Here is a 13,115-nt window from a genome sequence, read left to right as displayed (position 1 = left end):
TTCTCTTTTTAACTCTTCCCAGGACATGAATGGCCTTACGGATTTTAACCATAATTCTGCCGTACCGACGAGTGATCGCCTCGCCACTAGTAATTGTTGTAAAGGAGCCCACTTAAATATTTCTCCAGTATCCTCAACATCCTGTATCCATTTACTTACTGGATACGTACTGTCTTAGCAGCTGAATTTAGGTACCAATTCGGCCGTCACGTGTAAATTATTTTGATAAAAATAAGCGTACCTTTGCTGTCTGCTGGCATCGGAGATGCCGTCGTTTGCTGTCATCTTTAATTATTCGTATTCGTCTTTTAAATGTAACCACGCCGCCTCGCACGGTTACACCACAGTATGAAAATCCAGTTCAATCATCTCTTTGCTGCGTACGAGCCCACAAAATTATTGGGTTGGGGCGATAAAATAACCGGCCTTCTTCTTTTGTCACTTTATTTTTAACCCATAACCCTAGTTTTACAATATAAGGGTTTTTAATTATTTTTTTCGTCTTATGACACGTACAGCTATCTCGCGTCTTTTTTTCCATTCCTGCAATCACTCAGTCTTTTATAAGTCAGTCAAATCGATCACTCACTCTAGTCATCGTTTAGAAACGACATTCTTACATCTTACATTGTTTTATTTATGTGGTGTCGTGGTGAGCAGAATAAAAGATTTCGTCGTAACTATTAATTTATTCTCTCTTAAAATAAAATAAATCACTTGCACACGTCTTGGCTTGCCGTCTTAATACACCCTTCCTTCATTCTTTTTTCATTCATCCATCCCGTTCTTTCCAATCAGTCGTTCATGCGTATCAATCTTATTCACCTAACATTCCTTTTCGTTCTGAAACCACAGACCTACATCTCGGCCATCCTGGGTTTGGCTGCCTCTAGCCACACACCATGATCTCCTCTGACATGCTTAGTATAACCTAAACACACTTTCGGTTATATTATACAAGCTACATTATACAAAATAAAAAGAGACTTCACCCAAACATACCAGAATTACAATATTTCAATCTTATAGTTAAAACTAACCTATCTTATTACATAACACATTATGATTAACAATGATATACAGAATTAAACAATAACAGTTCACTACAACTGAGTGCAACCATTAAATTCTTAACGAAACACAAAAAAAAACTAGACTTACATTTTGGATACAAAGTGTTTTTATTGCCCCAGAAATTCTTAACACCCCCAATCTTTATAATATTACAATCGTATAGGAACCTTCATACTGCAAATGCAAGACAAATTTTGTTCATTTTTGTAACTGTTATCTGACTATCTTTGCCTTACACCTTGTATTATACAAAGAGAGATCTGCTCAAGTTATTTAAAAAAATATCAAACAAAAATAGAAAAAGTAAGAACCATAAAAAATGAAAGTGGCTATTCGCCTAAAGTATCATGAAACCCAGGCCATGGTTTCATTTGATCTGCTGAACTACTTGTTTTGGTAGGTCCCTCTCTATAGCTATGCATCTTTTCTAGGTCATAACGGTCATTCCCCTTGACTTTTGTTACTACATATGGCCCCAAAAACTTCTCCTTCAGTTTGAGACCAGAACCAAATTGGGTCCACTTGATGACAACTCTATCCCCTTCCTGATACTTAGTGCTTTCCTTTCTCTTCTTATTGTAAGACTGAGCATTTTCCGCCTGCACTTTTCCTATCTGCGCTTTAGCTAAACATCTTAACTCTTCCCTTTCCTGCATAAAACAATCTATATTCTCTTGTTGCAACAAATTGTAGATTTCTATATCTTCATTTATTTTCATCTTTACTCCGGTCATTAACTGAAATGGTGTAGTGTTGATACTTCTCTGAAAAGTACTGTTCAAGGCTTGCTGTAGACGGCTTACATGTCTATACCAAAGAGACTGATCTGAAATGCAAAGTTTTGTTAAAATTGGTATTATAATCCTATGTATTCTCTCAACTTGACCATTACCACGTGGTACACCAGTTGTGATTGTTACATGTTCAATTTTTTCTCTTTCACAATAGTCTCTAAATTCCAAACTGGTGAATGCAGTGCCCCTATCTGTTATAATCCTTGTAGGGTTGCCAAATATCTGCTGAAGGATTGAGAGTTTACTTAAAGTTTCTTTTGAGGTTGTACCCTTGGTAGGAAAAATCCAAACAAATTTTGAGAAACCATCTACTACAGTAAAAATATAATTATATTGTTTCTTTGTCTGTGATAAAGGTCCAATATGGTCACAATGCAGGGTATGCAATGGTATATTGTGTTTATCAATTGAGTGCAAAAACCCCTCTTGATGTCCCTCCTTTCTTGTAGCTAGTAGACATGGTATACAGGTTACAAGAAATTCCTCAATTTTATTGTTTAAATTTTTAATGAAGTTATCTTTACCAATTAACTCTATCATTTTCTTCTTAGAAAAATGGCCGCGCTCGTGAACTCTTCTAATTATTTCTGTCTCCATACTTTTAGGAATAACTAATTGTTTACTCATACCTTTGTAAAGTAAGCCTCTTTCCAAATAATAATCTGCAAAAGGTTTTTCCCGCAAAATCTCCTTTATAGCCTTCAATCCCTCATCACAGTCTTGTGCTTGTTTTATTTGATCATGCAAGGTCACCACCATTACTGCTTCATAACAATTCCTACTTAAGGCATCCGTGTGTCTCATCTGGTTGCCAGACCTATGTTCATAATACATAATCATACAGATCAAGTAAAAGCACCCATCTAGCCACCTTAGGTGTCAAATCCCGTTTCTTTAAAGTCATACTAAAAGCTTGACAATCTGTAACAATTTTAAATTTAATCCCAAAGAGGTAATGATGAAATTTTTTAACGCCCTTGACTATGGCTAAGGCCTCCAGCTCATAGCTGCTGTACTTGCTTTCAGCATCGGTAGTTCTCTTACTCATGTAGTGAATAGGATGTAATTCCCCAGTCGGTGCCTTCTGCAGCAATATAGCCGCATAAGCCACACTAGATGCGTCTGTGTGTAGCTCAGTCTCAAGTTGAGGATTAAACAAAGATAAAACTGGGCCACTTACCAACTTCTGCTTTAACACATTGAACGCCTGTCTCTGTATATCATCAAAAGAAAAACTGGTATCTTTTCTTAAGAGGTCAGTGAGCGGTTTGGCCAATAAAGCATAATTTGGAATATACTTTCGGAAGTAAGACGTCAGTCCAATGAAGCTGTGCAATTGCTTAAATGTCCTCGGTTCTGGATATTTCATAACAGCCTCAGTCTTATCAAGTGAAGGTCTCACCTTTCCATCTTCCATCATATGTCCAAGATATTCCACTCGTCGCGATGTTAGGTTTGCTTTCTTCCAATTGATCTGTAATCCATGAGTGGATGCAACTTGTAGAACACATTTTAATCTCTCCAACGCCTGAAATTCATCTTCAGCATACACAATAATATCATCAATAAATGTTGCCATTATATTTTTTGATACTAACTCCCTGAATATTATTGATACAAATCTAGTGAAATACTTAGGGCAGACTGAAATGCCAAATGGTGCTCTAAGAAATTCCCATTGCCCATGGTGGGTAACAAAGGCAGTGTATTTGACAGATTCCTCACTAACTTTCAAATGGAAAAATCCATTTTCTAAGTCTAGAACACTAAAATATTTAGCACCACTTAACTTATCAATCAAATCCTCTATTATTGGTAAAGGATATTCATCTTTAACCATCTTCTTGTTAATATCTCGATAATCAACACAAACTCTTGTGGATCCATCTTTTTTTCTAACACAATAGGGCTAGCATATTCTGAATAACTTACCCGAATTATATTGTTGTCCAACCACTGCTTTACCTGTTGTTCGACAATCTCGCGTTCCTTCATAGATATCCTTCGTGGACGATGAGCAACAGGGATCATGACCTTTTATTTTTATTTTGGACATTTACAAACGCTTAAGTTAATCGTTCTTAGGGAAAATAGAGGGCATTTTAAATTTAAGATTCCGCGACATAATTATTATGGCGTGTCGTGTCCTTATTGGCCATGAAACCTCTTTGTTTTATGGACTTTAATATCATGTTTTCGCAGATGTAGCGTTTTTTTATCTTTTATCAATTCCTGCTTTTGTTGATGCAGTAACCTTATCCCAGGTGAAATGAAATGATTATGCTCTATATGGGTTAAAAATCTTGTAGGACTTTTAATCCACCAGGCCAGATAAGTTGGTCGCACTATGTAACAGTATGTTGACCTACTGTTACTGCAATCAGAAAATATAGTTGATGTATTAACCCTAAGTATTCTTAAGTAAAATATTATTGTGTTGTTTTGTATTAATAAAGAGATTTTAGATATATAAGTTTTGAGGTAAATAAATGATCGAATTTACAGGTTTTGTTTTATTTAAAAAAAAAAACAATTATATTAATGTTAATTTTATTACACAATACAGACATTAAAACGATATAGGTTATAGTTAGGTTCATTGATATTCCAAAAATTAAATCAGTCTTGTTAAAATGGCTAACTATATGCACAGACGAGATTTTATTTAGAATTTGTTCGCTTGGGTATTAAAATCATAAAATAAAAACAATATCCTTGTTAACAAGTGCAAAATAAAAACAAAAATATAAATACCTACACAAAAATCTATTAAAACCAAAAGTTATTGGCACTTAAGAATTAAGTTAAATGTCAAAATTTCTAAGGAAATACTTGGATAAGTATTAAAACCGAAAAGACTATCACAGTTGCTTAATTTAAAAAATGCTGCCGGGAAATAGCATGGTAAAGAAAAAAACAAACATTACTCCAAAGTAGTGTTGCCATCTTAGGAAGAAAAACTACACAGAGAAGGCACAATCATATAGTATCCCAAATAACATTTAATTAATTTAGATACAACACATTGTTAAATAGTAAGTAGTATAAACTACTCATTAATTAAATATTACCTATATTCCTATTAATTCAAAGCAAACTAGCTTTTCGTCGCGAAACATAACAATTTTGATCATAATTTAAAATCTAACTCCATAGTCAACCTACATACATATATTTGCATTGATAGACAAATAAATATTGACGATTCTTATTCAGATTAACAATTGTTTAAAACTCAGAATGTTATTTCAGTTGCTTGTCAAAGATAAACTATCTGTAACTAGAACTAAAAGATTTGCAAACATGGAAAAAACATTTATGTATGAAATACACGCACCAAGTGATAAAAACCAAATCTGTTTGATTATTTCATAAGAAATTGGTATTATCATTTTAATAAGAAGAGGTTTACCTTTGATAAATTCGTGTACAGTATCGTCCGAAATCAATATCTCATCTCGAACCATTTTATGCAAATCTTTTGGTTCAAATAATCAACCTAAAGATTGCAATAGCATTCAAACTCGATGCTTAAAAGCTGATCCAATAATTTTTGCATTCTATTTTACACAAATTTATTTATTACAAGGTAATCAAAGATCCAATATTGATTTCGGCGACAGCAACTGTCAAAAAACCGTGAATTCCCGCCACGGTGACGTCACACGTCATAGACTAGAGAACGCTTCGCTGTCATAGAATAGCTAGACGAGCGAAGTGCATAGAGCAACTAGACGAGCAGCCGCCGCACGCCGCACTCGATGCAGAACTTGGCGGAGTCGACTGGGAAGCGGCTGCCGCACTCGTGGCAGAAGCGCGAGAGGCGCGCGGCGGCCGGCGGCTCCGCGTGCACAGACGACTCCGAGCCGCTCGAGCTCAACTCCTGCCGCGATCGCCACACAGCGCTGCGTTGAGACGACGCTCGGGAACTGACGCGCTTTTCTATAGAATTAAGATGTTATTAAAAATAAATCTTAAGGTATGGAAAAATTGTTTAAAAACATTAGGATATAGAAGAAAAGTTTGTCTATTATTTTTTCACACTTATTTATTCTCACTTATAATAGGTTCTACTGTTGGTCATAAAAAACGGTTGTTTTGTTTTAAGTGACCAACTATGTAGTTCGAATATACTAAATCACTCATCCAAGTATTAAATAAGAGCTGTTGCTCGTGTCTTCGCCCCCATGAAATCAAAAATAATACAAAACACAGCCTATATCACAAATAAATTACTTTACTAATGATTTTTTTCAAAATCGGCGCGGTAGTTATAACGTGAACCAAATTTTTTTTTATTAGTAAGTATAAGTATAGATAACAATGTTCTGTTCAATTCTCACCGCTTAATGTGTGAACACCGAGCTCCTTGTACTGCGCGTCGACTTTGGCTATAGGATCGTTCAGTTCTGTAGATCGCTCCATGGCGAGGAACTCCTGGCTGGAGACGGACCTGACCTCGTCCTTGTGGCTGTCGACGGACTCCGAGCCGGCGTGGCTTCGCTCCGGCGCTTCAGAGTCCGTCGGCTCTTTGGAGTTACATAGCGATAATTTTGATGGAGATATCCTATTTAAGCTGGAATTAATGTAAACATTATTGGATAATAAGAAAATTTTAAGGATTAATTTAATATTTGTGTCACAGTGAATTAAAAAATTCTGGTATTGACTTTAACTTTACATTTGTGTAGGAATTAATTACCTGACTAACCTGCTATACGCTGAATCGTTGCTGGGCTTTCCGCCGGGGGAGAAATGACCATTCGACATTTGTTCGTTTTTATTGTTTTTCTTCTCGACCTTCATTCGCGATTCCTTCTTTGTAGAATTGTGGACATTCTTAGAGCTGCTAATTAAGTCTTTACTGGGCTGATTGTTTTCTATTCTCTCCGACTCGTAGAATTTATCAAAGTCCTTGAGAGATTGCATTATATCCTGTTCAAGAAGGTCCGCTTTGTGACGGTTCTTCGAAGATTCCGCTTTCAGCGTGCCTCTCTTCTGTATGGAATCAAGGAGGGATGTGGAGCGTTTGACGGAGGATGGGAAAAGGTTGTCGCCCTTTACATTATTACTGCTAAAAACAAGAGACATTGATTTGTTAACCGGTATCATACCATTATTATTAAAATTTTTGGCAATAGGTGTACTTTCGCCATTTATACTCGAAGTCTTGTGCGTATCGAATATATCAGACTGTTTAACTATCCTAGTTGTAGAACTATATGTGCGTTTCTTTTCAGTTTTTTGCTTATTGACCTCCTCGTCAAAGGAAGTCATAAACTCCTCTAGATCAAAATCCTCGCAAAGAGATTCATCGTCCCTAACGGATGTTTTTGAATTTATACTTTGTTCTAAGGAAGACATAAATTTTTCATATTGCGAATTAAGGTCGTTTAAAGAGGCTGCATTAGATTTGTTCGTGTTATTGTTTTTATTGATTCCATTTTTAATTTGTGCTATAGATTTTTTATTATTTTTATCATTAAAGTTAAACGAGTCAAACTTAGCTGGAAGATTTTCCGTCGTAAGTAACGACTCCATGCTGCTTATTATATCGGGATTATTAAGAATAGTGGTAACGTTGATGGGTAAGTTATCGTTTTCATTGATTAATCTGGGATCTATATAGTTACTGTCGGTCATAGAAGCGTTATCGTAGGACAGAATAGAATCAAGGTTAACGAAATTTTTCCTATCGTCGTCATTTTTTATCTTATCGAGTTTTAGAGGTTGTTTTATTGTCGAGCGTTGAAAACTATGATACATGGATGGTGCTATTTTAGGAATCTTATCTTTTAATTTGGGCGAATTGTAATTGGAAGAATAATTGGAAAACGATCTATTTAAATTACTATTTCTACTAAAATTGGTCCTATCTGGGGTGCTAATATTTTCTTTGCTCGATTTAATGAACGTTGTGTTTAATTTTTGACTAGAATTTTTATCATTTCTGTTTATCCTAAACGAGCTACATCTACCACCGAACGAACTCTTGTTTTCGTTACTAGGACTTCCGAATGATTTCATTCTTTGTAAAGTTGGTGTTTTCTGATAAGTCTTATTGAGTGTATCTTTCATCAATTTTGTATTATTTGTGAGATGCGAAGGTGATATTTTATCTTTATTCGGGCGAAGGACGGGAAGGGTTTTGTTTAATTCTTTGGGAGAGGTTTGCATTTTTTTAGGAATATTTGTGTCGGACGACATGAGCTCTTTCATTTGTCTAGCTGCAGACGCGAAGGGGTCGTAATTGTCGTCGAGCCTGCAAAGTTGATATTGCATGGACTGTAGACCATATTTGTAAAGAAAGTTTGTAATGTTTATACTAAACAGAAGACAAATAATATTTTATGATTTTTGTGCGATGATACTAAAGTAGAAAAATAAAATGCACACACAACTTACCATCTTTATCCTATTATTCAAAATATGTACACAACTTACTACTAAGGTAATGATGTATAAATAAATACATGAATACATAGTATATAAGGAACGAAGGAATAACCTTTTAATTTCGATTTTAGGTAATTTTAATGGAGGCGCTTCTGAGGAAATCGAATGCGAATCGCTATTATCTCCTTGTTGAAGTTCGTTAACAATGAAAGTTTTGTTTTCTATACTATTTCGAGTTTCCTTGTTGAAACTCTTGTATTTTTTACTCGATTTCGTAGTTTTTAACAATTTTCTATGAGATTGTTCTTTTGTCATCAAATTATTCGTTTCAGATATTGAAGGTAATTTTAATTGGGGCTTTACTTCTTCTATAGTCTGGATTTCTTCTGCGAATTCTTTCTCATAGAACTTCAGCTCAAAAACGGTGATGTGTTCCATATCATGTATATTTGTCTTTGTGTCATCATTCTTTAGATTATTAGCAGTGTTAACATCCGTCGTTTGAATCAATATGTCCTTTAAATCGCTTTTTAAATCCGCTAATGCATCGGAAAATTCATGTTTATCAACATTTTGTTGTTGTAAATCGGTTTTATTTAAAGCTTCAATAGAAATAGAATTAGGTGTATGTAATCCATCCATATCTTTCTCGAAATTATCTTCTGCTGATTTAATATTTATCATTTGATCTGTTAAATTGAAAAATTCTTCTAATTCAGTGGGTCCTTCTGACACCTTCGTATAAGTATCACCACTTCCATGACGACTCATTTCATTATTTATCGACGGTTGCCGTAAATCTTCAACAGAATCATTAAATATCTCCGCACTAAGATCGTGTTCGTTATGGTTTTCCTCAAATTCTTCAAACGAATTATTTATTTCGTCATATTTATTTTCAGTTTCTCTGTCTCTGGATCCTTCGTTAGTAGATACAGTTGCAGCACTATGATTAGAATATTTCTCTGTTTCATTCACATACACGGTATCTTGAAAATTACAATTAACAGAATTCATTTCTTTTATATCAAGTTGTGATTCACTTACTTCTTTTGATTGCTCATCATAAGAAATTTCCATCTTGGGGTTTTTATATAAAAGTTCCACCGATGTATCGGAAACAAGCGAATTTGAATTCTTCGATACATTTAGTTCTTTCACGTAATATTTTGTTTTTTTCTTTTCATCTTTAGTCTGTTCTTGACAGGTATAAATTTTGCAAGGAATACTTGGACAGAACAGTTCAGTATTGATACCAATAGATTGATAATTTCTATTGTTACTCCTGTTGCTTTGAACATCTTCGAGACTATCTAAACTCATAGTGCTTTCTTTAACGTTTTGTTTTTTGGTCTTTGCGATATCTGATTTATCATTTTGTTTTCTTGTTGATGATGGATTTCGTTTCTCAATTGGTTTTTGTTCCGAACGCAACGTATCTTTATCATCTTCCTTGAGACTCCCCAATTCAGTGGAATTAGTCCCTGTTTTAACAAAACGTCTTTTTTGTAATACAGTTTTCTTTATAACAGGTATTTGACTTTTGCTATCTTCAGTAAGTTTTGGCAATCCGATTTTTTCTTCTATTATCCTTTCTCTTCTTTCATTATATTTAGTTGTGATTTCCTCTAGTTTTTTGAGTTGTTGCTTTTTCTTTACATTTACTCGATTTCTAAGGTTATTTGACGATGGTTTATTTGTTAGGGTTAGTTCGGCGTTACTTTGTAAGGAACATTTGGAATTTCGGGAGTTTCTACGGAAAAGGAAAGGAAGGGTTTTAGTATGCTTTGAAATTTTAGAACAAACAAGGAGACAGGAACGCTTTTAACGTTATCGAACAATTAAAAATAATTACAAAAACAAATACAAGCAACCTTCCTTTCCCCTTATTTGCTATAACTATGTATTAAAAAGAAAAAAATCAGAAAATACCTAGTACTACTAATATCTCTCGCAAGTCTGGCCTGCCTCGCCTTCACGTTCGCATCGCCTGAATTGTTTTGAGTTGTTCTTGAATTCCTTATGACAGGCACGTGAGGAGCGCCGTCTTCGTGGCAGTCGTTACTCGACATTGATTCTGGAATTAAAAACAATTACACTGTTTATTCAGATTGTTAGACCTCTAGAGATCACCTGGGAAGTTTAAGTGCCGAAGGTTCCGAAACCTTCGTCTTTATCATTTGATGATGGCTACCGAGTGGGTTTTAGTGCGACAAATCCCACGTAATCTTGTCTTCCCCCCAGAGGGCAGGGTATCTTTGGAATTGACGGGGAAACGTCACCAAAAAAGACCTCTTGTGATGCCTTACGTAGAAATGAACAACTTTGTAATGATTATTAACTTATTAAAAGTTTCGTGAGTCATTATACTAATAATTAAAATTACGTGAAAAACTGAAAATGGTCGGTGCCTATACCAAATTTTTCACGTGGTTTAAGCCATGCTTTATAATTAACAAGCTTTTGCCTGCGACTCCGTCGACGTGGAATTAAAAAAGAGTGAGTTGCCTATGTGTTCTTCCAGACTATCCTCTAAATCTATACCAAATTTCATTGAAATCCGTCCAGCCGTTTAGGCTACAAATTTAAGAAACATCCATCCATCTAAACTGTCACATTTATAATATCAGTAAGAAGTGTGCTTGATAAGATAATGTTAAGAGTGTATATATTACCGGAGGCCCTGGTGCGGCCCTGCTTGTAGTCGCCGAACTCCCTGGGAGGTGGCGGGGACACGCCGCGGGACGACTCCACCGACGTCGACCGGCTGGTAGTCTTGTCGCGCGACTGGGATGACCTGGAAAATATTTATAAGTTAACATAGACGAAGATTATAACAAATTAAGTAATCATTGTGTTGCAGTAAGTCGTACAGTTAATCTATCTATTTTTAACTATACTAACATAATAAAGCCTAAACACACACCACTTACATACGTAAGTCAGCAATCGCAGTTTTTGAATAATCCTTTTGTTAAAAAGCCTCACACTTACGATAGGTTACAGGGTACATATTTTCACGCTTTTAAACCAAGGGGGTAAATAACCTTCATGTGGATAAGGGACCAAAAACTACAAACTGACAACATCAAGGAAGCAAGATCGACATTTTAACATTGTTATCTACAGTCAAAGACTGTCGTTGTCATTTGTGTATTTGAATTTTGACAAATGTTGTAATAAAGTTTTTACAATTTCACGCGGATAAAGCCGCACTGGAACAGCTATTTATTGCATAAAAGTGAACTTTAGTAGTTCAGAGATTTTATTTTAATTTACTAATTTCTTTTTCACAGTGGTGGTTTTGTTATCCATTCCGTAGCAAGAGGTGTCAGAGAGGACGATATAGCTTCGTCGCTGCTTCTTTTTTGTTATTGAACGAACTTGTGGCAATTAATTGGTGATTTTAAATACAGTATATGTTACTGATACGTACTTCCTGCCACGTGCGAGGGGTGCCTTATACTGTGTACGTGCGTTGAGGCGCTGCTTGGCGTCGGCGATGTGCGGCGGCGGCGGCGCGGCGGCGGCCGCGGGCAGGATCTTCGCCTTGTCGGCGCACCACTCCACATGCCGCTCGAACGCGCGCACGCCGAACGCCCGCGAACAGTGCGGACACCGTTGTAGCTCCGCTGTTGGCTGGAATATTAGTAACACTTCGTTATTTTACCATATGGAAATAAGATATAGAATGATATCTAATTACTCTGTACTAATATTATAAAGAGGAAAGATTTTCTATGCGTATTGAAATAACTCAAAAAATTACTGAGCCGTTTTTAAAACTTCCTTCACCGTTAGAAAGATAATTTATCTGTGAGTAACATAGGCTAAACTTTTAATATTTTTAAAATTTTACGCGGACTATTTCGCGCGAAACTTTTTTTCTAATAGTGAAGTCGTGGAACATTAAGAGTCCTGGCAGCAACCTAGATGGTTGTTGCTTCTAGCAATGTTGAAAGACCTAATATCCTCAAAACTAAAATAATATCATGTAATATAAATAGAAATATAAGGTTTTATATTTAAAAATATAGTAAAAACAGTGTTGCAATATAATACAGGTAGTACAATTATATCACGACCAGACAAAAAACAAAGAATGAAATAATCGACTTGTAATTGTAACTCAATCAAGTATTTTACGCTATCTACTTAATTTGAATATAGCCAGTTCTTCCTTCTTCATAACAAAGGTGTACGAACTCTTTATCAATGTAGTCATTTTGCATTAGAGCGTAAAGAGCATTTTAGCAAGTCAAAGGCGGGAAATGAGACTTTGGCTAATTAGTACAAATAACCATTCAAATGTTCGCTGGGATACATTTGCGACAGGCGTTCGCGTGACGTGAAAATAACTTTCATAATTCTTTACTGTCATGTAAATAGGTATACTAATAAAGCCTTTCTTAGTCCATTGCTGGACTTGTCGTCTTTAGCTTATGGAGAAATAGTCTAAATGACAGATCTTTTACGCCAATTATCTTTACGAAATTTTACAAACTTGCTGTTCAAAAACGTCTTCAGAAAATAAACAGTGTTTGGAATAGAATTAACTTGTCAATTCTTAAAAATTCTTAAAAACTATTCATATCATTAATAAATCATGCGATGGAAAATAGTAAACATGTTATGACTGCGGATATAATAGATATGGTAGCGTATTGCCAAAGTATACAAAGAAATATAAAGGAATGTAAAATAATACATCAATAAAATAAAAAACAATCTAATTTCTATGTATGGATAATAACATTTTTCCGACACATTGAACCAATGCTCCTTAAAGGCCTAAATATAGATATTTATATCATCTATACTAATATAAAGCGTAAACACACACACTTTGTG

General features: G+C 35.2%; 1 protein-coding gene across 6 annotated transcripts in view; it reads right to left on the bottom strand.

Moving 5' to 3' along the window:
- Positions 1-4,405: 4,405 nt before the first annotated feature.
- LOC106110831 (probable cyclin-dependent serine/threonine-protein kinase DDB_G0292550) overlaps positions 4,406-13,115 on the bottom strand; it is a 32,691-nt gene continuing 23,981 nt past the window's right edge. For 4 of the 6 annotated variants that reach the window (XM_013292760.1, XM_013292761.1, XM_013292757.1 and 1 more), the window contains exons 4-10: positions 11,701-11,903; positions 10,940-11,061; positions 10,197-10,341; positions 8,377-10,017; positions 6,571-6,942; positions 6,212-6,444; positions 4,406-5,810 (exon numbers count right to left, since the gene is read on the bottom strand). In XM_013292760.1, the coding sequence (XP_013148214.1) occupies positions 5,599-5,810; positions 6,212-6,444; positions 6,571-6,942; positions 8,377-10,017; positions 10,197-10,341; positions 10,940-11,061; positions 11,701-11,903 (2,928 nt within the window). In that variant the 3' untranslated portion in view covers positions 4,406-5,598. Of the gene's footprint in view, positions 5,811-6,211; positions 6,445-6,570; positions 8,131-8,376; positions 10,018-10,196; positions 10,342-10,939; positions 11,062-11,700; positions 11,904-13,115 lie in introns of all 6 variants that reach the window. The other 2 variants (XM_013292758.1, XM_013292762.1) reach the window with 2 other exon arrangements.

This window comes from Papilio polytes, unplaced genomic scaffold, assembly GCF_000836215.1.
Source record: "Papilio polytes unplaced genomic scaffold, Ppol_1.0 DF824191.1, whole genome shotgun sequence".
Taxonomy (NCBI): Eukaryota; Metazoa; Arthropoda; class Insecta; order Lepidoptera; family Papilionidae; genus Papilio; species Papilio polytes.
Note: the sequence above shows the minus strand (reverse complement) of the source record. Positions and strands in the feature narration are given on the sequence as shown.